The sequence below is a fragment of the Homalodisca vitripennis genome, chromosome 6 (assembly GCF_021130785.1).
Source record: "Homalodisca vitripennis isolate AUS2020 chromosome 6, UT_GWSS_2.1, whole genome shotgun sequence".
Taxonomy (NCBI): Eukaryota; Metazoa; Arthropoda; class Insecta; order Hemiptera; family Cicadellidae; genus Homalodisca; species Homalodisca vitripennis.
The window spans coordinates 112452327-112467630 of NC_060212.1; the positions used below are offsets into that span (position 1 = coordinate 112452327).

The following is a 15304-nucleotide window of genomic DNA, read 5'->3' on the forward strand; positions in this document are numbered from 1 at the left end:
GGTCGGAGGGTCAAAACTCACAACTTCTGGTGTGTTCACCCGATCACTAGAGCACATGGCCCGGCCTCTTCATGTCTTTAACTACTGGAGTGAAACGACATGTGTTAGTCCTCTTAGGAAGGAGCACATGTTTCATAAAATTGATTAATGAATTGGTAAAATGATAACTTGAAATTATGAATTGTGTAGACAGGTTAATATTCAATTCTATTTTGTTTGAACTATTTTGTTAGATAATGTAAAATATGTGTGTTGCTTGGCTTATAAATGAGCACATGTTTCAAGTGAATTAAACTGGTGCATAGAATTTACGTACAGTATGTATATAAATTATATACAAATGAAATCTAAGAAAACTTTTAACCTGAAATACATCAAAAGTGGAGAATATATTATGTTATTTGGACTGAGCTAGACATTTATTGAACTCTCTTCACAACATCACTTGGGGGTTATTCACTAAACACACATTGCGACTGCACGTATAACACCACAATGTGATTCTTCATAGAACATATCCTGAACCACTACATACGGTGACCTACAGTGAACTCTAACCTAATTCACGACATCGAATCTACGATATATCGCACCAACAACGAGGGACTGAAAGGATAACAGGATTTCGGACATTTGCCAATGTTATATGTAACAAAAGGTAGAACATAACGTTTTAAGGATAGAACAGGATGACATTAAGGTCTAGGACCATAACATAGAGCCAGAAGCGGCTTACTTTTACCTTTACCCCCCTGACCATCGCCTTCCTGTCCTATTGTTTCAGATGATATTCAATTCTATGCTGTGTTGATGAAAGAGCCGACATCAACATTCTTGTTAGTATCCCACTGTAGCCTGTGCAGGTATGATGATGTGTGATTGTAATTCTCGTACTTACAAACTGTGATCGAGACTTGCATCCTGCGCAGTGACAACGTCTGGACTGGACTCCAAGCAGCTTTTGGGTATGTTTGAACCCTTTTCTTCTTTCTGTCGTATGTACTAATACCTCCCCCACCTGACTAAGAGGATAGACTCTAATCCTCGAAACATTGTGTTATACCTTTTGTAACATATAACAGTGGCAAACATGTGAAATCCTGTTATCTTTTCAAACCTTCCATTGTCAATAACAAACTTTAAACGAAAGACTATTCACCATAACCTAATGCAACATATCCCGATCCACGTCATATGGCATCACCAACGTGAGGCAAATAATTAAACTCCAACAAAACTGAACAGCTACAGGGTAAGTAAAAGTAATATAACTCCCATTACTAAGGTTAAACAGAAAGTTTACACAATATATTTAAAAAAATATTTAATAATTTTGCGTGATAATTGTGTAATTCAATATTGGAACTAGAGCTTTTAATTTCATTTATTAACTCTTTTATTTGCTGAGAGTTGTAATATGCTTATAAAAATCTTCCACAAGGAAGATTTCAATTTTGTGTACCACCTCAAACTCAAAAAGGATTGGAAACAAAATATTATAAGTTAATAATTTAAAATCTTTTAGTCATATATTTTGTTACTGCATTAAATGCTAATTTCAATGAGAAAATTGACCAAGCAAATTTTATTTTTCAAAAATAACAGAGTGTTTGTGCAAACATGCAAATAAGTACAATATACATGATACAGCTACTGTATTAATTTACTTTTTGTGTTTACAGTAAATTGCAAATTTCCTGTGTTGGAAATGCCAATCAATAAAAAATAAGTACAAATTCAAGTACTCATCTTATTTTCGTCCAACATCATCTTGTTTTCGTCCGGCCTCATCTTTTTTCGTCCGATCTCATCTTGTTTTCGACTCATTTCAATTGACGTACGCATTACTGGATCATTAGTTTCGGGTAGCTTACCAACTAAACTTTCTGCTATGTTGTTTGGTGACGGGTCCCTACTTAGCTTCTTCTCAGTCTCCTATTAAGCCATCATTCAAAAGAATAAATTTCCATTATTGTAGTCACCAGCTGATCTAAGTTCATTTTATAACTCCAGGTGTTGTAAACTTACTTTGCATAACAATCTCCTTGATATTAACCCATTGGCTTATACATATTTTTACTATCAGCTCAACTGGAGCTATCCTATTAAAAATGCTAAAAACGTTTGAGTTTTGTTATATGTTTATAAAAAATGTATTTTTCAAGTTATTTGGTTATATTTTATATCTTTTTGGATTAACATGAAATGGGCTTTAATAACAAATAGATAGTGATATATTTGGTCATAATTTAAAAATAATAATGCTGTACAAACTAAAAAAGTTTTGGAAGTTTTTAAATAAAAAATGTTTTTTTACTCAAATAATATAAAATAAAATACCCCATTGTTGCTTTTATTTTATTTGAAATGCATTTCTCTACCTAGCAATACTAGAATATTTGTATATATATGCATAGTTTGTCAGAATAAATGTTTTTTCTAAATACTGAAAATTCCAAGAATATTGATTTTTTTCTCTTGTAGTACACTAATATTCTTATTAATAGTAACTTATTATTCATTTAAATTTCAATTAATTGTAGTATTGCAGTTTTTCTTATGTGTTACAACAATATTAGTCTAATTTATACTAACATTTGGTTGAAAAAGGAGTTTAAAAAAATTATTTAGATGGCGCTGTACTTGTCACGGAACGGTTCTGTGATATAAATTTTGAGCCCAGACTAGCTGTCACGGAACCGTTCCGTGATACAAGGCCAATGGGTTAAGCTTTAATGTATTCTGTGGTATTTGGTCTAAAGAAATTACTTTATTTTCTCTGATGATTCAATTTTACAATTTATGTATTTCTATCTTATATGTATAATAATTTGTTTTATGTTAATTTTAACTCTAAAATAGGTTGCTAGTTTTTCTTAATTTTAAAATCTATTAATTTATATATGTTTATTGTTAGTTATCAAAATTGTAAGGATGTATGTTCTTCTTCTTGTATGGATTCCTGTGTGTGTGTGTGTGTACATATGTGGTATAAACTCCTATAGTTATTTATTAATCTTTTATAAACAAACCTAAAATAATATGAACTATTAACTTTTCAAAACAAAACTGTAACAAAGATATAAAAAACCTTTTTAAATTTGGTACCACTGATTCTGCAGAGCACAAAAACAGTGTACACATATGTTTGGAATTGCGGAATAAAAATAATTAAATCAGACTGGTATGAATAGATTACCTGAGGAGGTGGGGACGTTGGTGTCTCTGGAAGAGATATCTGACTAGTCAAGCCTGGCAGAGGTACTCCAGTGTGAGCCCCACGGGGAGGGATGGGGGGTGGCGGGGCAGGTCTGACCGGAGCTGCAGCTGGCTCTACAACAATGGCGGGCCACTTCATTGTATGACACACGAAAATAAAATTAAAGAGAAATGCTAGGATAATATTGAGAAAAATATATTCACGTGGAATAGAACAATATGGCCTTCATAGAGAATTAACCTGTTGAGTCCCGGGTTATGGCAGCACAGGGGCATCTGCTGGCCCGGGTTTTTTCTGGCACTTGGTTACTACTTTGCATTATAGTTATTTTTTGCATCTGCATAATCATATACTCATAAGTTTTATTTTTATGTTTATTTATTTCATATTATTGATATTTCTAAATTCAAATATACATATTTAAATTTATATATATATATATATATATATATATATATATATATATATATATATTTTGATTCCAAGTGTAAGTTTATTTTTTATAAATCAATAAGACTAGGATAAACAAACTAGGAAAAAATCTAGGTTTGTAGATTCCTTACTTATTCCAGAATCAGCATTTATTCCAGATTTTGAGCTTTCAAATGGAAATATGTGCTGAATAAAGTTGGTATCATTCACCCAGGGATAGGTAATTGGAGGTAGCTTTCTACGTTTGGGGTTAGGCCTACATTCAGTTCCTTCATTACCAGTAAAGTCATTTCTGGGATTATAATTTTGAACTACCTCGTTTATTACCAAGTCAACACTATCCAAAGTAGGCTTATTTGGACGATTATTAGAATAAACAGTATCACCTGATGGTCCTGGTACTGGTTCATCGAGATAACCTAAATCGTGGTTGAAGTCTGCATCACGAACTAGTTCACTAAAAATAAAATCACCACTTCTTACACGACTGAAAATATCCACATCACTTTCGTCGTCACTATCAGATAGTTCACTAAACTCACTGCCCAATAATTCATTAATATCTTGATCAAACAACTCATGCTTACGCGAAGCCATAATTATTGTGTACAAACAACAGCAACCGGCTGAAACGCCTCGACGTTTAGAGTAAAAACAGGCTGCCAAGTATCGTAGCGCGAAACAAAATATACCTCACGAGAAAGCCAGTGTTCTCCCGAGTAACCCGGTATATTGAACGTCATTTAATTTAGCGAATTGAGTTGAAGAAAACGCAAAAATAAAACGCTCTGCGCGCGGCCGCAACAGTGCGGCAACGGGCCACGACTGCACACTTGCCTCAGTCGCAACTGTGCGGCTACGGGATCCAACAGGTTAAAGAAACAAAGGCTTGAATTGATATTTGTAACCTCCAACTGAACTCAGAATCTCCTTTCACTGACACAAAAGGCTGAAATAACAGCAGTACATAAGATTAAACGGTCTTACTGTCCTTGTGATCAGATTGTCAAACAGGGTGTACGTTCAAATTACATTACACAGAATGTAAACCTGACTAATTAAAATGCAAACAAAGATCCGCATTTGCACTAAACTCAATGGACAGTATCATTAATGATGAATTCAAGTGTCACATACAAATTCAAAGGGTAAGAAATTACACACTTAGGAGGAATTTGAGACATACTATATCTTTACAATTTCAGGGTGGCCACTCAAAACCTCAGTTCCAATTCCCGGTTTTCCCGGTCGAAAACTTCCCATTCTCTAGTCTATTTTCAAACCAAATAAGCAACTGTAATACTGCATTTAACCCTTACACTGAGTTCAACGGTGACAATTTATCACCATTAGCTGTATTTCCAAGATGTTATTTTTTTCATATTAACTTTGTTGTTTTTGGAAGGAATAAAATCATTTATTCATTTGCAAGAAATGCCACAAAGCTGCGGTGCTCTAGCATTTTGTCACTTGCGATATATGAGAAATTCTGTGACGATTTATTGCTATCACCTATTTTAAGCTCCTTAGATTTTATCTCTGTGTCTTTCGGTGTGTTGACAAAACATTGTGTATACCTAATAACTTTCCTTCCTGTGATATTAGAAAATACGTATATCCAATACAGAATAAACAAAGATAACAAATAAATGCCAACACAGTGCTACCGTGGGGCAGACTGCAGTCCAGCATTGCGGGTCAGAGGTATGCGGTGGATGAACTTAAGGTTTGAGACAACGATTTTGCCGGTACACAAGGTCGGTCCTCCGATACTTCATCAAATACTTTCATCTGAACTCTACTTAATTTATCCTTTTTTTTGGGGGAGGGATGATGACCAAGTCTAGGAATACCACGCTACTTCAAATTAATTAGCAGAGATTCTCCTTTTATATTATAGAAATAGTAGATTATAAAATGAGCTTCCAGAATATATTCCATGTTCGTAAAAATGTATGGATATATTTACATTTATAGAGAATCTATTTATGTACAACAACAAACATTACGATATATACTTAAAATAAAAATTAGCAATCACCCATTTTCAGCTGAGCAGCTAACATCAAACGTCAACGCATAGAACCAACAGACAGGATGGCGTTGACAAATATAGACATAAAAAATATCAACATTCATTCACAATTTCACAATTCACGCCGCATATAATACAATGTTTCGAGATTAATAAATTGTTGATTCATGAAGCTGTCGAATTATGTCTTGATTTTATAAGTTCTTGGAGACGGAAAAATTGTTTTTGTAATTTTCCCGGTTGTCAGAAAAATTTCTAGCTTATTCCCGGTTGAGGCCTCCCTGAATTTAAGAAATAAAACGACTGTGTGCAGAATGAGAGCTGCATTTCAAGTTATAGTACATCTTCATTGCTATGATATAAGGAAATAAAGATCAATCTCAACCAACTGATATTTGTGCACCATATAACTAACTATATGATAATAGCGAACATTTTGATTTATTTTAATTGAAGTGTAAAGTTAAAACTTGGAATTGAAAATAGGTAGAATATTTAAATTTGGCATGTAAAAATCTTTATTGGATAAAACAGATAAGCCAATTTTCACAAGATCTGACGTGATTTTTAGATAGCCTGGTTAAACTGAAATGGAATTACACGGATATTATATAAACTAGGATAGAGTGAGTAAGTGTTATACAGTGCTTTACCAGACTCATTGTGATGTACTTGCCCTGACAAATAAAAATGAACGATTTAATTGACCAAATATAGTTATTTGTTTTTATTTTTTAAACTAACTATATTGTTTTTTCCAGCGTACTCTAATATTAAATTCTATAATTCAATATTTGTAATTTATGATTACTGGAACAATATTGCTATAAATATTGTACTGAAATACTCAATTTAATTGTAAGTGTTTTACCACACCTACATCCATATGCATTGTTTAATACGAGGGCTGCTATTTATATTTCTGGCCTTGGCAACACTGATTGCTGCTAGGCACCAGCTGATGTTTCCAGTGCAACCTTCGCATTGTTAAACATAACCTCGACGAAAACATTTTGTCATTTTATTGTTGTTAGTGTTAGTGATAGCACGTTGAAAAAGTGATCTTAGGAGAAAATGGAATTAACTCGTGAACATTTTCGTGCAATAATTTTTCATAACTTTCGACGTGGCCTGACACGACAACAGTGCTTAGATGAACTTAATTCCTTATATGGTAATGAAGCACCTTCTTACAGCACCATTAAAAACTGGTATAACGAATTCAATCGTGGCCGACAATCACTCAAGGACGAATCCCGTGAAGGTCGTCCAACAACGGTTGTTGTGCCAGAAAACGTCGATGCTGTGCATGACCTGATAAAACATGATCGTCATGTAACATATCGCGAGATTGAGGCTTCTTTAGGCATTAGTATGACAAGCATCAATAAGATCTTGCATGAACATTTGCATGTGAAAAAGGTTTGTTCATGTTGGATACCGCATAACCTGACAAACGCGCAAAAGGATGCTCGTGTTGATTGGTGCAAGAAAATGTTGCAGAAATTCGCTCAAGGTGCATCAAAAGCAGTTTATAATATCTGCACAGGTGACGAATCATGGATATACTCATATGATCCTGAAACAAAACAGCAATCTACCGTAAGGGTCTTTCAAGAAGAGCCAAATCCAACCAAAGTTGTTCATGGAAGAATCACATCAAAGCAAATGGTTGCCTGTTTCTTCGGCATAAGCGGTCATGTGGCGACTGTGGCATTAGAGCAACGTAAGACGGTTAATTCGGAATGGTACACCACTATTTGTTTGCCAGAAGTCTTTGAGAAACTTCGGGAAAAGTCAAAGAAAAGACGCATCATTCTGCATCACGACAATGCGAGCTGCCACCGATCGGCTGAAACAATGGAGTTTTTGACAAGGCAAAACATTGAATTGATGGGTCATCCGCCGTACAGCCCTGATTTGGCACCTAATGACTTCTTTTTGTTTTCGAACATCAAGAAAAAACTACGTGGACAACGGTTTTCTACACCTGAAGAAGCAGTTTCTGTATTCAAAACCCATGTTTTAGAAGTACCTAAATCGGAGTGGAAAAAGTGCTTTGAAAATTGGTTCCAACGCATGGTAAAGTGTATTGATCTTCATGGAGAATATTTTGAAAAACAATAAAATAGATTTTGTCTTTAAATGCTTGTGTTTTCATTCTTAGGCCACAAATATAAATAGCAGCCCTCGTATATGAACTGTAATTGCACAAGAGTTAAGTATAATACACATAATTTACACTTGCTCGCTATATCACCTGCAAATGTTCAGATGGCAACTCGTTCAATAGTTTTGTGTTGCTGTCTTGGTGCTTTGTAGACAGGAGTGGCAATGTGTTCCCATTAAAATTACTTTAACATGTACCAGCTCAATTTGAAGTGTGGAATATTTAACTTTCTGATTTCCGACCTACCTTCCACCCACACTGAGGAGGATAATTGGGGGTTGAATGTATATATGAACATAGCATATTCGTAAAAAAAATTCGTACTACCAGAAGGTTGTCGCTCAACCGGAGGAACAGGTTGTGGCTCGACTAGAGATGGTGGTGTGTCCGAAGTCACAGGCTTGGGCTCCAACTTCTTCACTGCAACTGGAGGGGGAATATCTTCCTCACTGACAGATTGGCCGGTGGCAGCCTGTTTTAGTAGCTCGTTCAGTGTCTTGATACCCCTTGCAAGCCTAATAACAAACAATTTACTATTTGTACATTTTAATCAATGAAACAATGATTAATGATCGAGTGGCATGTAAGACGTGAAAATGTGTAATAAGATTAAGAGTACAACAGAGCAAAAAAATTATAGAAACTTTAAAATATAATTATAAAAGTAGATTCTTTTTTTATTGTTAAATCTGATGTATAATTTATTTTTTTAGTCACTAAATCTTTTTAGTTTAGCATCTGAAATCTGATGCTGTTGCAAACATGACACCTGAAATCTGGAGTCATGTTCATCTGAAGGGATCCAAAAACAGTCGGCGATGAAGATCGAAGAAGCTCAAAATGAATCCCCCCACATCGTTTCGACATCAGAGACACCCAGACTAAAAAAGTAATACAATCTAGGTGAAGAGGCACTCTCATTGTCTCATCAGGTGGACAATTGAGACACAAATTTTAGTCTGGATGTTGAAGCGACGCGGAGGTTCATTAAGCTTCTTTAATATGAAGATTAAGTGCCAACTGCTTGCAACAGCATCAGATTTCAGATTCTGAATGTAAGAGGTACGTGAACTGTAGCTTGACCCTTTCCACTCAGATTTTTTTCACCAGTCTGCCTCCTCAGCTCGTATTTATTTTAGCATATTTTCAGTAAAAACCCATTTTTAGCAAACTGGAATTCAATAAAGTATATAAGTTACATTATTATATTGTATAATAATTTTATTTTATTTCTAATTTATAGTATAGAGATATAAAATTTGGTAGTTAAAACTAATAAGTTTTATATTTTGGCACGGTATGGTATCGTTCAAAACACTCTGCAGGATGAAGACCAGGATTTTTTGAACAGGTTTTACAATAGTAAAGTGTTTCCTTTCTTCCTCCTGGCACCTTTCTATTGCTACAAACAGCACAGTCTTTAGTGTTTTTTGTTGGATTTATTTATTTCCCCCAGCAAGATTTCATAACTTTACTAGCAAATTGTGACATACTAAATCCAAAAGACTGACCTACAACTAGTATAAATCTTACCTATAAGACTCAGGTATTTTGGTTGTATCAGCTTGAAGACATTTCAAATGTATATAATAAGTATTAATTTGTTATAATATACAATTCATTTTAATACTTAAAATAATGAAATCTGTAAAATTCCACAGCATGTACTCTTTCTCTTAGTAAAGGGTTTAACATAATTTTTAGCTCCATAATTACACAAACAATAAGTGTAATTAAAATGTAAGCTCTAAAAAAATATATTCAACAGTAACATTACTGCTGAGCTCATCATAACTTTCATAGCTCTTTTTGTGGCAAAAGCAACTTATTTAAACTTTTCTAGAATGTTACACCATAAATTATATCTCATAAATTAGATTTGGGTGCCAGAGAAAACTAAGTGGTCTTCAATGCATGTAAAGCAACACATTTGGTCTCAGTAATTTTCAAAAAAGAATACATCAGTAAGGTACAAGGGGTAAGTAAGGAACGTTTCCACCTGACGCTGCTAGGCACACACCAATTGCGTATATATTGGTGTGCTCAAGCTCGGCACCTCAGTCAGAGTCCAGCCGTGACTACGGAAACATCTCCACGCTGCCCATTTCTTTTATATTCAATTTTGAAATGTGTACTGCAACCAAAAATCCCGCCACTTGTGAAGTGCGGTCTGATTAATTTTTTGTTGGCAAAAAGCTTAAAACAAAAAGAAATTTATGGGAAACTGTGTGAAGTGTGCGAGAACAACATAACGCCTGAAATATCTGTCAGAAAGTGGTTCATTCGGTTTAAAAATGGCAGAACAAACATTCAAGAGAAGAGCGGACGTCTGAACATTGTGACTGACGATCTGGTCACCAAAGTTGATGAAAAGATTCGTGAAAACCGCTGTTTCACCATAACTGAGCTTTACTATGTTTCCCACAAGTTTCAAGGACAATTATTGTTTGAAATTGTTTCACAACAGCTAGACTACCACAAATTTTGTGCTGGATGGGTGCAAAAATGCTTACAGATGAGCATAAAGAACAATAAAAGGGGGCAGCTTTGTCAACTGATTCCTGTAACATAGGGTACGAATACACAAAAAGTGTTGCAACAGAATGAAAATTATCATATACAGTAAAATATGAAATATAATACATAGATCAAGCCGCTTCTCTTTGTGCTCTTTGTATTTCATTCCATATGTTAACATCTGTTTGATAGTTCCACATTCATACCCTTACTTATATATTGCACACTTCAGTCATCCATCAGGGTATGAAAAATATGACTTCAAATATGATTAAAGTTTCGTTATGTACACACACACACACGCACACGCGCACACTCACACGCACACACACACACACACACACGAGCGCACGCACATATATTTTTTATTTTTGCTGTTAAAGAAAACTGTTGAAAATTGTACTAACCATAGACATTTATTTGCGTAACATCAAAATATAATATTTTTTATCTCTTACATCAATTTTTACTTCGGGACAGATAAATCTAAATACCTGCGAGCTCTTGCAGACTCCCCAGTAGCCTTGGCGTTGGCCTCAGCCTCCTGGTACATAGCCAGCCGCTCTCTTAATAAGACACCTTGGGTTTGTGAGGCTCCTCCCTGGGTGGCAGAGGAAGGAGGAGCATCCACTCTGCTATCCTCTTCTCCCGTAATTGCACTTAACTCCTCCTACACAGCCAATCAACATCTTAAACACTCCATCTGAATCTTCATTATAACATAAGAAAACAATAACATTCGTTCCTATTTTATTTTACACAACAATATTGATAAACTGATACCACTAGAGCAAAGGACTAAAGGATTTGCAATGTTTAATAGTGGTAGTTTAAAGCAACTGGACAGTTACATACCATAATATAAACTAAAAATTGACAGACTTAGTTGTAAGTAATTATATACTTTACTGTAATTATTTGTTGTAATTTAATTATATACTTTACAGAAGGAACTTCAGTATTTGGTTGCTTAAGTCAGGTCAAATTACATGTTCATGATGACATGTACCCCATAGGGTACACACGATCTTTCACCATATATGCTGTTTTGAACCCGATTAAATACATGCCGGGTATTTGTAAAGCGCGTCTTATGCCCGATGGGTACACATTGCTACGCGTTTTATTATTGCTTTTTTATTGTTTGCCTGTCTTGATGGTTTGTTAATTTTAATCTCACACTTAAATAAATAAGACTATCTATTACTCTGCCGGGTGCATCATTGCTTAATTTTTAAGGTAAATTAATTTTTAGTTACCACTTGGGCTACACGGAAAAACATTGGTAGAAACCAATTAAAGAAACCTCAACCAACAAAATTCGTACACACACCATGACTAAGGTCTAGGACCAAAGCATAGGGCTGGAAGCGACTTGCCTTTGCCCCTTCCTCCTCCTGACCTTCGCCTTGTTGTCACATTGTTTAAGATGATACGGGCGGTGCCAAAAAAAAAGCCGACACCAATTTTCATGTTAGTATCCTACTTTCGCATGTGCCGGTGTGATGTCTGATTGTGATTCTGGTACTGGTGACTTGTGCTCGGGATATGCATTCTCTGCAGTAACGCCTGGACTGGACTCCAAGCAGCTTTTGAGTATGTTTGAACCCTTTTCTGTCAGAGTTTTAAATAATTGATTAAACTAAGAATCTTGAATAGAATGTGCCAAGAGGTTGTTTTGCCCATAAGCTAGAATTGTGTCTTTTAGTTTTTCATAAGTTGTGGGTGAAGCGGGTATCTGGCAAGGCAAGTCTTCTAATTTTGTGTGAAGTAAGATCTTCTTGTAGAATAGTATTTTTCATGTCTGGCTTTAACCTGTCTATGTTTATACCTCAGAGAAGTATAAGACGTTTATTATGAGCTTCCTCTCAGTCGTGACATACATGTGTATCTATTCCACGCCATGTGTTTGCTCCACATGATCTGTAGTATATTCCCAAAACATACAAGAGCCTATTCTTAGAAACAATAAATACAATTGCCACATACAAAATATTTAAATAAGTCTAATTATTAAGATGATTTCAGTGCTTACAATTGTGTCCTTGAAAAAAATAGCTACTCCAACCAGCTTATAAATTGCTCTACTATACTCTGCTATTAACAAGAATAAAAGCGGATGTTTTCTGTGGAATGTGACTTTAACAGGCCTATTGTTAAAAATAAGATTGTAACAACACTATTTGAAAAACTATATTTATACCTACAAATGATGTGATTGGTTTTGCCTGAATTATACTGTAATAACGAGGTGATAGTAATGTAATAAGGCATATAGTCTTTAAAAAATATTTAGATGTAAAGTAAATGTAAGCTTAGAGCATTAATCATAATACTGATTTTAAGGTTGAAAGAATAAAATGTCTCTTTTACCAGAAGGTCAGGGTCGTCATCATCGCCAGAGAGCTCTGCATCCGAAGGCAGATCTCGAAGGCTAGCAGCTACCATGAGGTCTAGGTCTGCTGCAGGAAGTCCTATTGCTGCTGGAGCTGCCAACACAAAGTTACCTTCAGAGTACAACATCTATATTTAACAAAATTTACCTTAACAATCAGGTAAAGACTTAACCCTGTGTGTGCCCGATGGAGTACACATGGATATGCATTTTGTTATTGCCTTTTTATTATTTGCCTCTCCTGATGGTTTGTTAAATTTGATCCCAGGCTTACATAAATACCTTAAGACTATCATGAACCCCATCAGGTGCATGATAGCGTTTAATTTTTAAGGTAAATTAATAATTAGGTACCCCTTGGGTATATTAAAAAGAGTATTGAAATAATTATTTTTCTGCAAAATTGCGAAGCCTACATCCTTTTCTCTTTATACTTAAGACATTTAATCTAAAGAAAACTATTACAGTTTTTTGCCTTTATTGTTAAAAAGTTTGACAGCAATTTTTTTAAATCCAGAAATAAGTTGTTGTCCTAAACGTGTTAATATACTTTCTATTATTTGTAATAGGATAACGTAACACATTGTTGTAGTAAACCTAGAGCTATTCACCTTTTTTTGGTTTTCGAGGAGCACTTGATTCTCCAGTAATGGCCAACAGTTCTGCTTCCAATTCATCGTCGTCATCATCATCATCCATGTTGTCTGCACCACCAACATTGTCCATGTCAGGTATGTCAAAGAGTCCATACTGTGAAACATAACAATTATTAACTATAAAATTACCTCACCCTCATGCTTGATAACAATTCATCATTCATGACCAAAGGTTGATTTGCAGGGTGCTTACAGGTAGGTACAATTTTAACACAAAGATTAAAGAAGTAAAACTATGTTTCCAGGTATATTTTCCAATGAAGTTCAAGGTTACCTACTTAATCTAGCTTAGAATCATTCCACATTACATTGGTTTAGCTTTCCCATAGTTGTCTGTCAATAAAAATAATATTTGTTTCTCTTATGTCAAACAATAAAATAAAATTAATTTAACCCTTCACATTAATTACAAGAGTGTTTCCTGGCACCTCTAATACATCTCTCGGTATAGTGGTGTCAAATGTACCAATTTTGATGAAATACAACAGTGATGTAATACAATTTTCAGTGTAAAATGTTTATACATGTTATTTTTTGTCTCATAGTCTATATCCCAGCCTCTATGAAATTTCATTTGCTACTGTCACAAAACCAGAAGTGATATATTCTGAACCAGTTGTGTTACTTGGTAAACTGATATTATGTATTAAACAGATTTATCCTGACTGAAATGAGATGTAAATTACTGCCACTCAACTTCAATTTCAAAAATGGTGCTTTTTACTACTGTTTTCATCGAACTCCTATTTACAGTTACTCAAATTTGTTTAAGTCCCTTCATCTATTATTTCAGTATTGAATTTGTTATACAGTAAATCTTTTAATTCACTAACACTAGGATATTCTTTACACACATTTATGTAACAGTGCTTAAAAGGTGGATAGTACATTATCTTGACCAGACACAAGGAGTGATCAGATGTCAAAGATATTCATCATCCAGGACAAAATTTTACATTTTTGCTCCAGTCATATTTGCTCCAGCCAAATTTTATGTGTTTTACTTTTTCCAGGAAGGATGTACTCCTTGAACCTAAGCTTACAAACCTTCGAAAAATTAATTAGTTTTGTTGGGAATTTTTTTTTAAATAAGAGATATATTTCTTTGAAATTTGCTAAAACTAATCTCTTTGTACCTGTACTTTCTATCTTTATTTCTAATGGTGACATGATCTGTTTCACCACACCATTCTACTAACATCATTAGAATTTTAAATGTCCTACACCAATTCAGCAACATTCTTATTCAAAAAGGACAGGCTATCACTTTCTACTTTTCAGAATCCAGCCTGTCTGTAAAATTGAATACACTCTTTTCAATAATTAAAAAAGGTAATATTGAAAAGATGTGGTCCAGCAATGCTAAATTCAAATATAAACTAGTTAGATTGTCAAAATAAACATTATTAATAAAACTTGTATCTAAAAATGCATTTAACACCTACCAAGAATCTAGCTAAAAATGTACCCATACGTAAATTTAGAAGTATTATCCAAATTAGAAGTAAAACATTGACTGCCAAAGGGAGATAATTTCACACCTAACTGACAGCTCAGTACTCAGAACTCAGTGCCTTACTTACTGTACATAGCAATGGCTGTTCACACCAAACTGGTATGTACTCCAGTAACTAAATATTGTTTTAAATAAGAACCCATGTATGTCTAATTCTGAAATTTGGCATATATATGTAGTCATTTATAGTGTGAATAACGTGTATGTGTGTTTTTATTTGTGGACGTATTTTTTTGTTTTTCAAAAAATGTTTTTGGGAGAATTCAAAATATAAAGGACATAGTCGTGATATATCAAATGGAAAAAAAGAATGCCACAAATTTGAGCTCTTTACCTTTAATAGTTTTTTTTAGCTATGGTGAT

At 34.4% G+C, this 15304-nt stretch overlaps 1 protein-coding gene across 2 annotated transcripts in view; it reads right to left on the bottom strand.

The window, feature by feature from the left end:
• Window positions 1–15304, bottom strand: part of LOC124364732 (coiled-coil and C2 domain-containing protein 1-like) — a 55959-nt gene that overhangs the window by 37257 nt on the left and 3398 nt on the right. For both annotated transcript variants that reach the window (XM_046820433.1, XM_046820434.1), the window contains exons 2-6: window positions 13381–13519; window positions 12748–12863; window positions 10869–11044; window positions 8185–8372; window positions 3200–3333 (exon numbers count right to left, since the gene is read on the bottom strand). In XM_046820433.1, the coding sequence (XP_046676389.1) occupies window positions 3200–3333; window positions 8185–8372; window positions 10869–11044; window positions 12748–12863; window positions 13381–13519 (753 nt within the window). The remainder of the gene's footprint in view (window positions 1–3199; window positions 3334–8184; window positions 8373–10868; window positions 11045–12747; window positions 12864–13380; window positions 13520–15304) is intronic.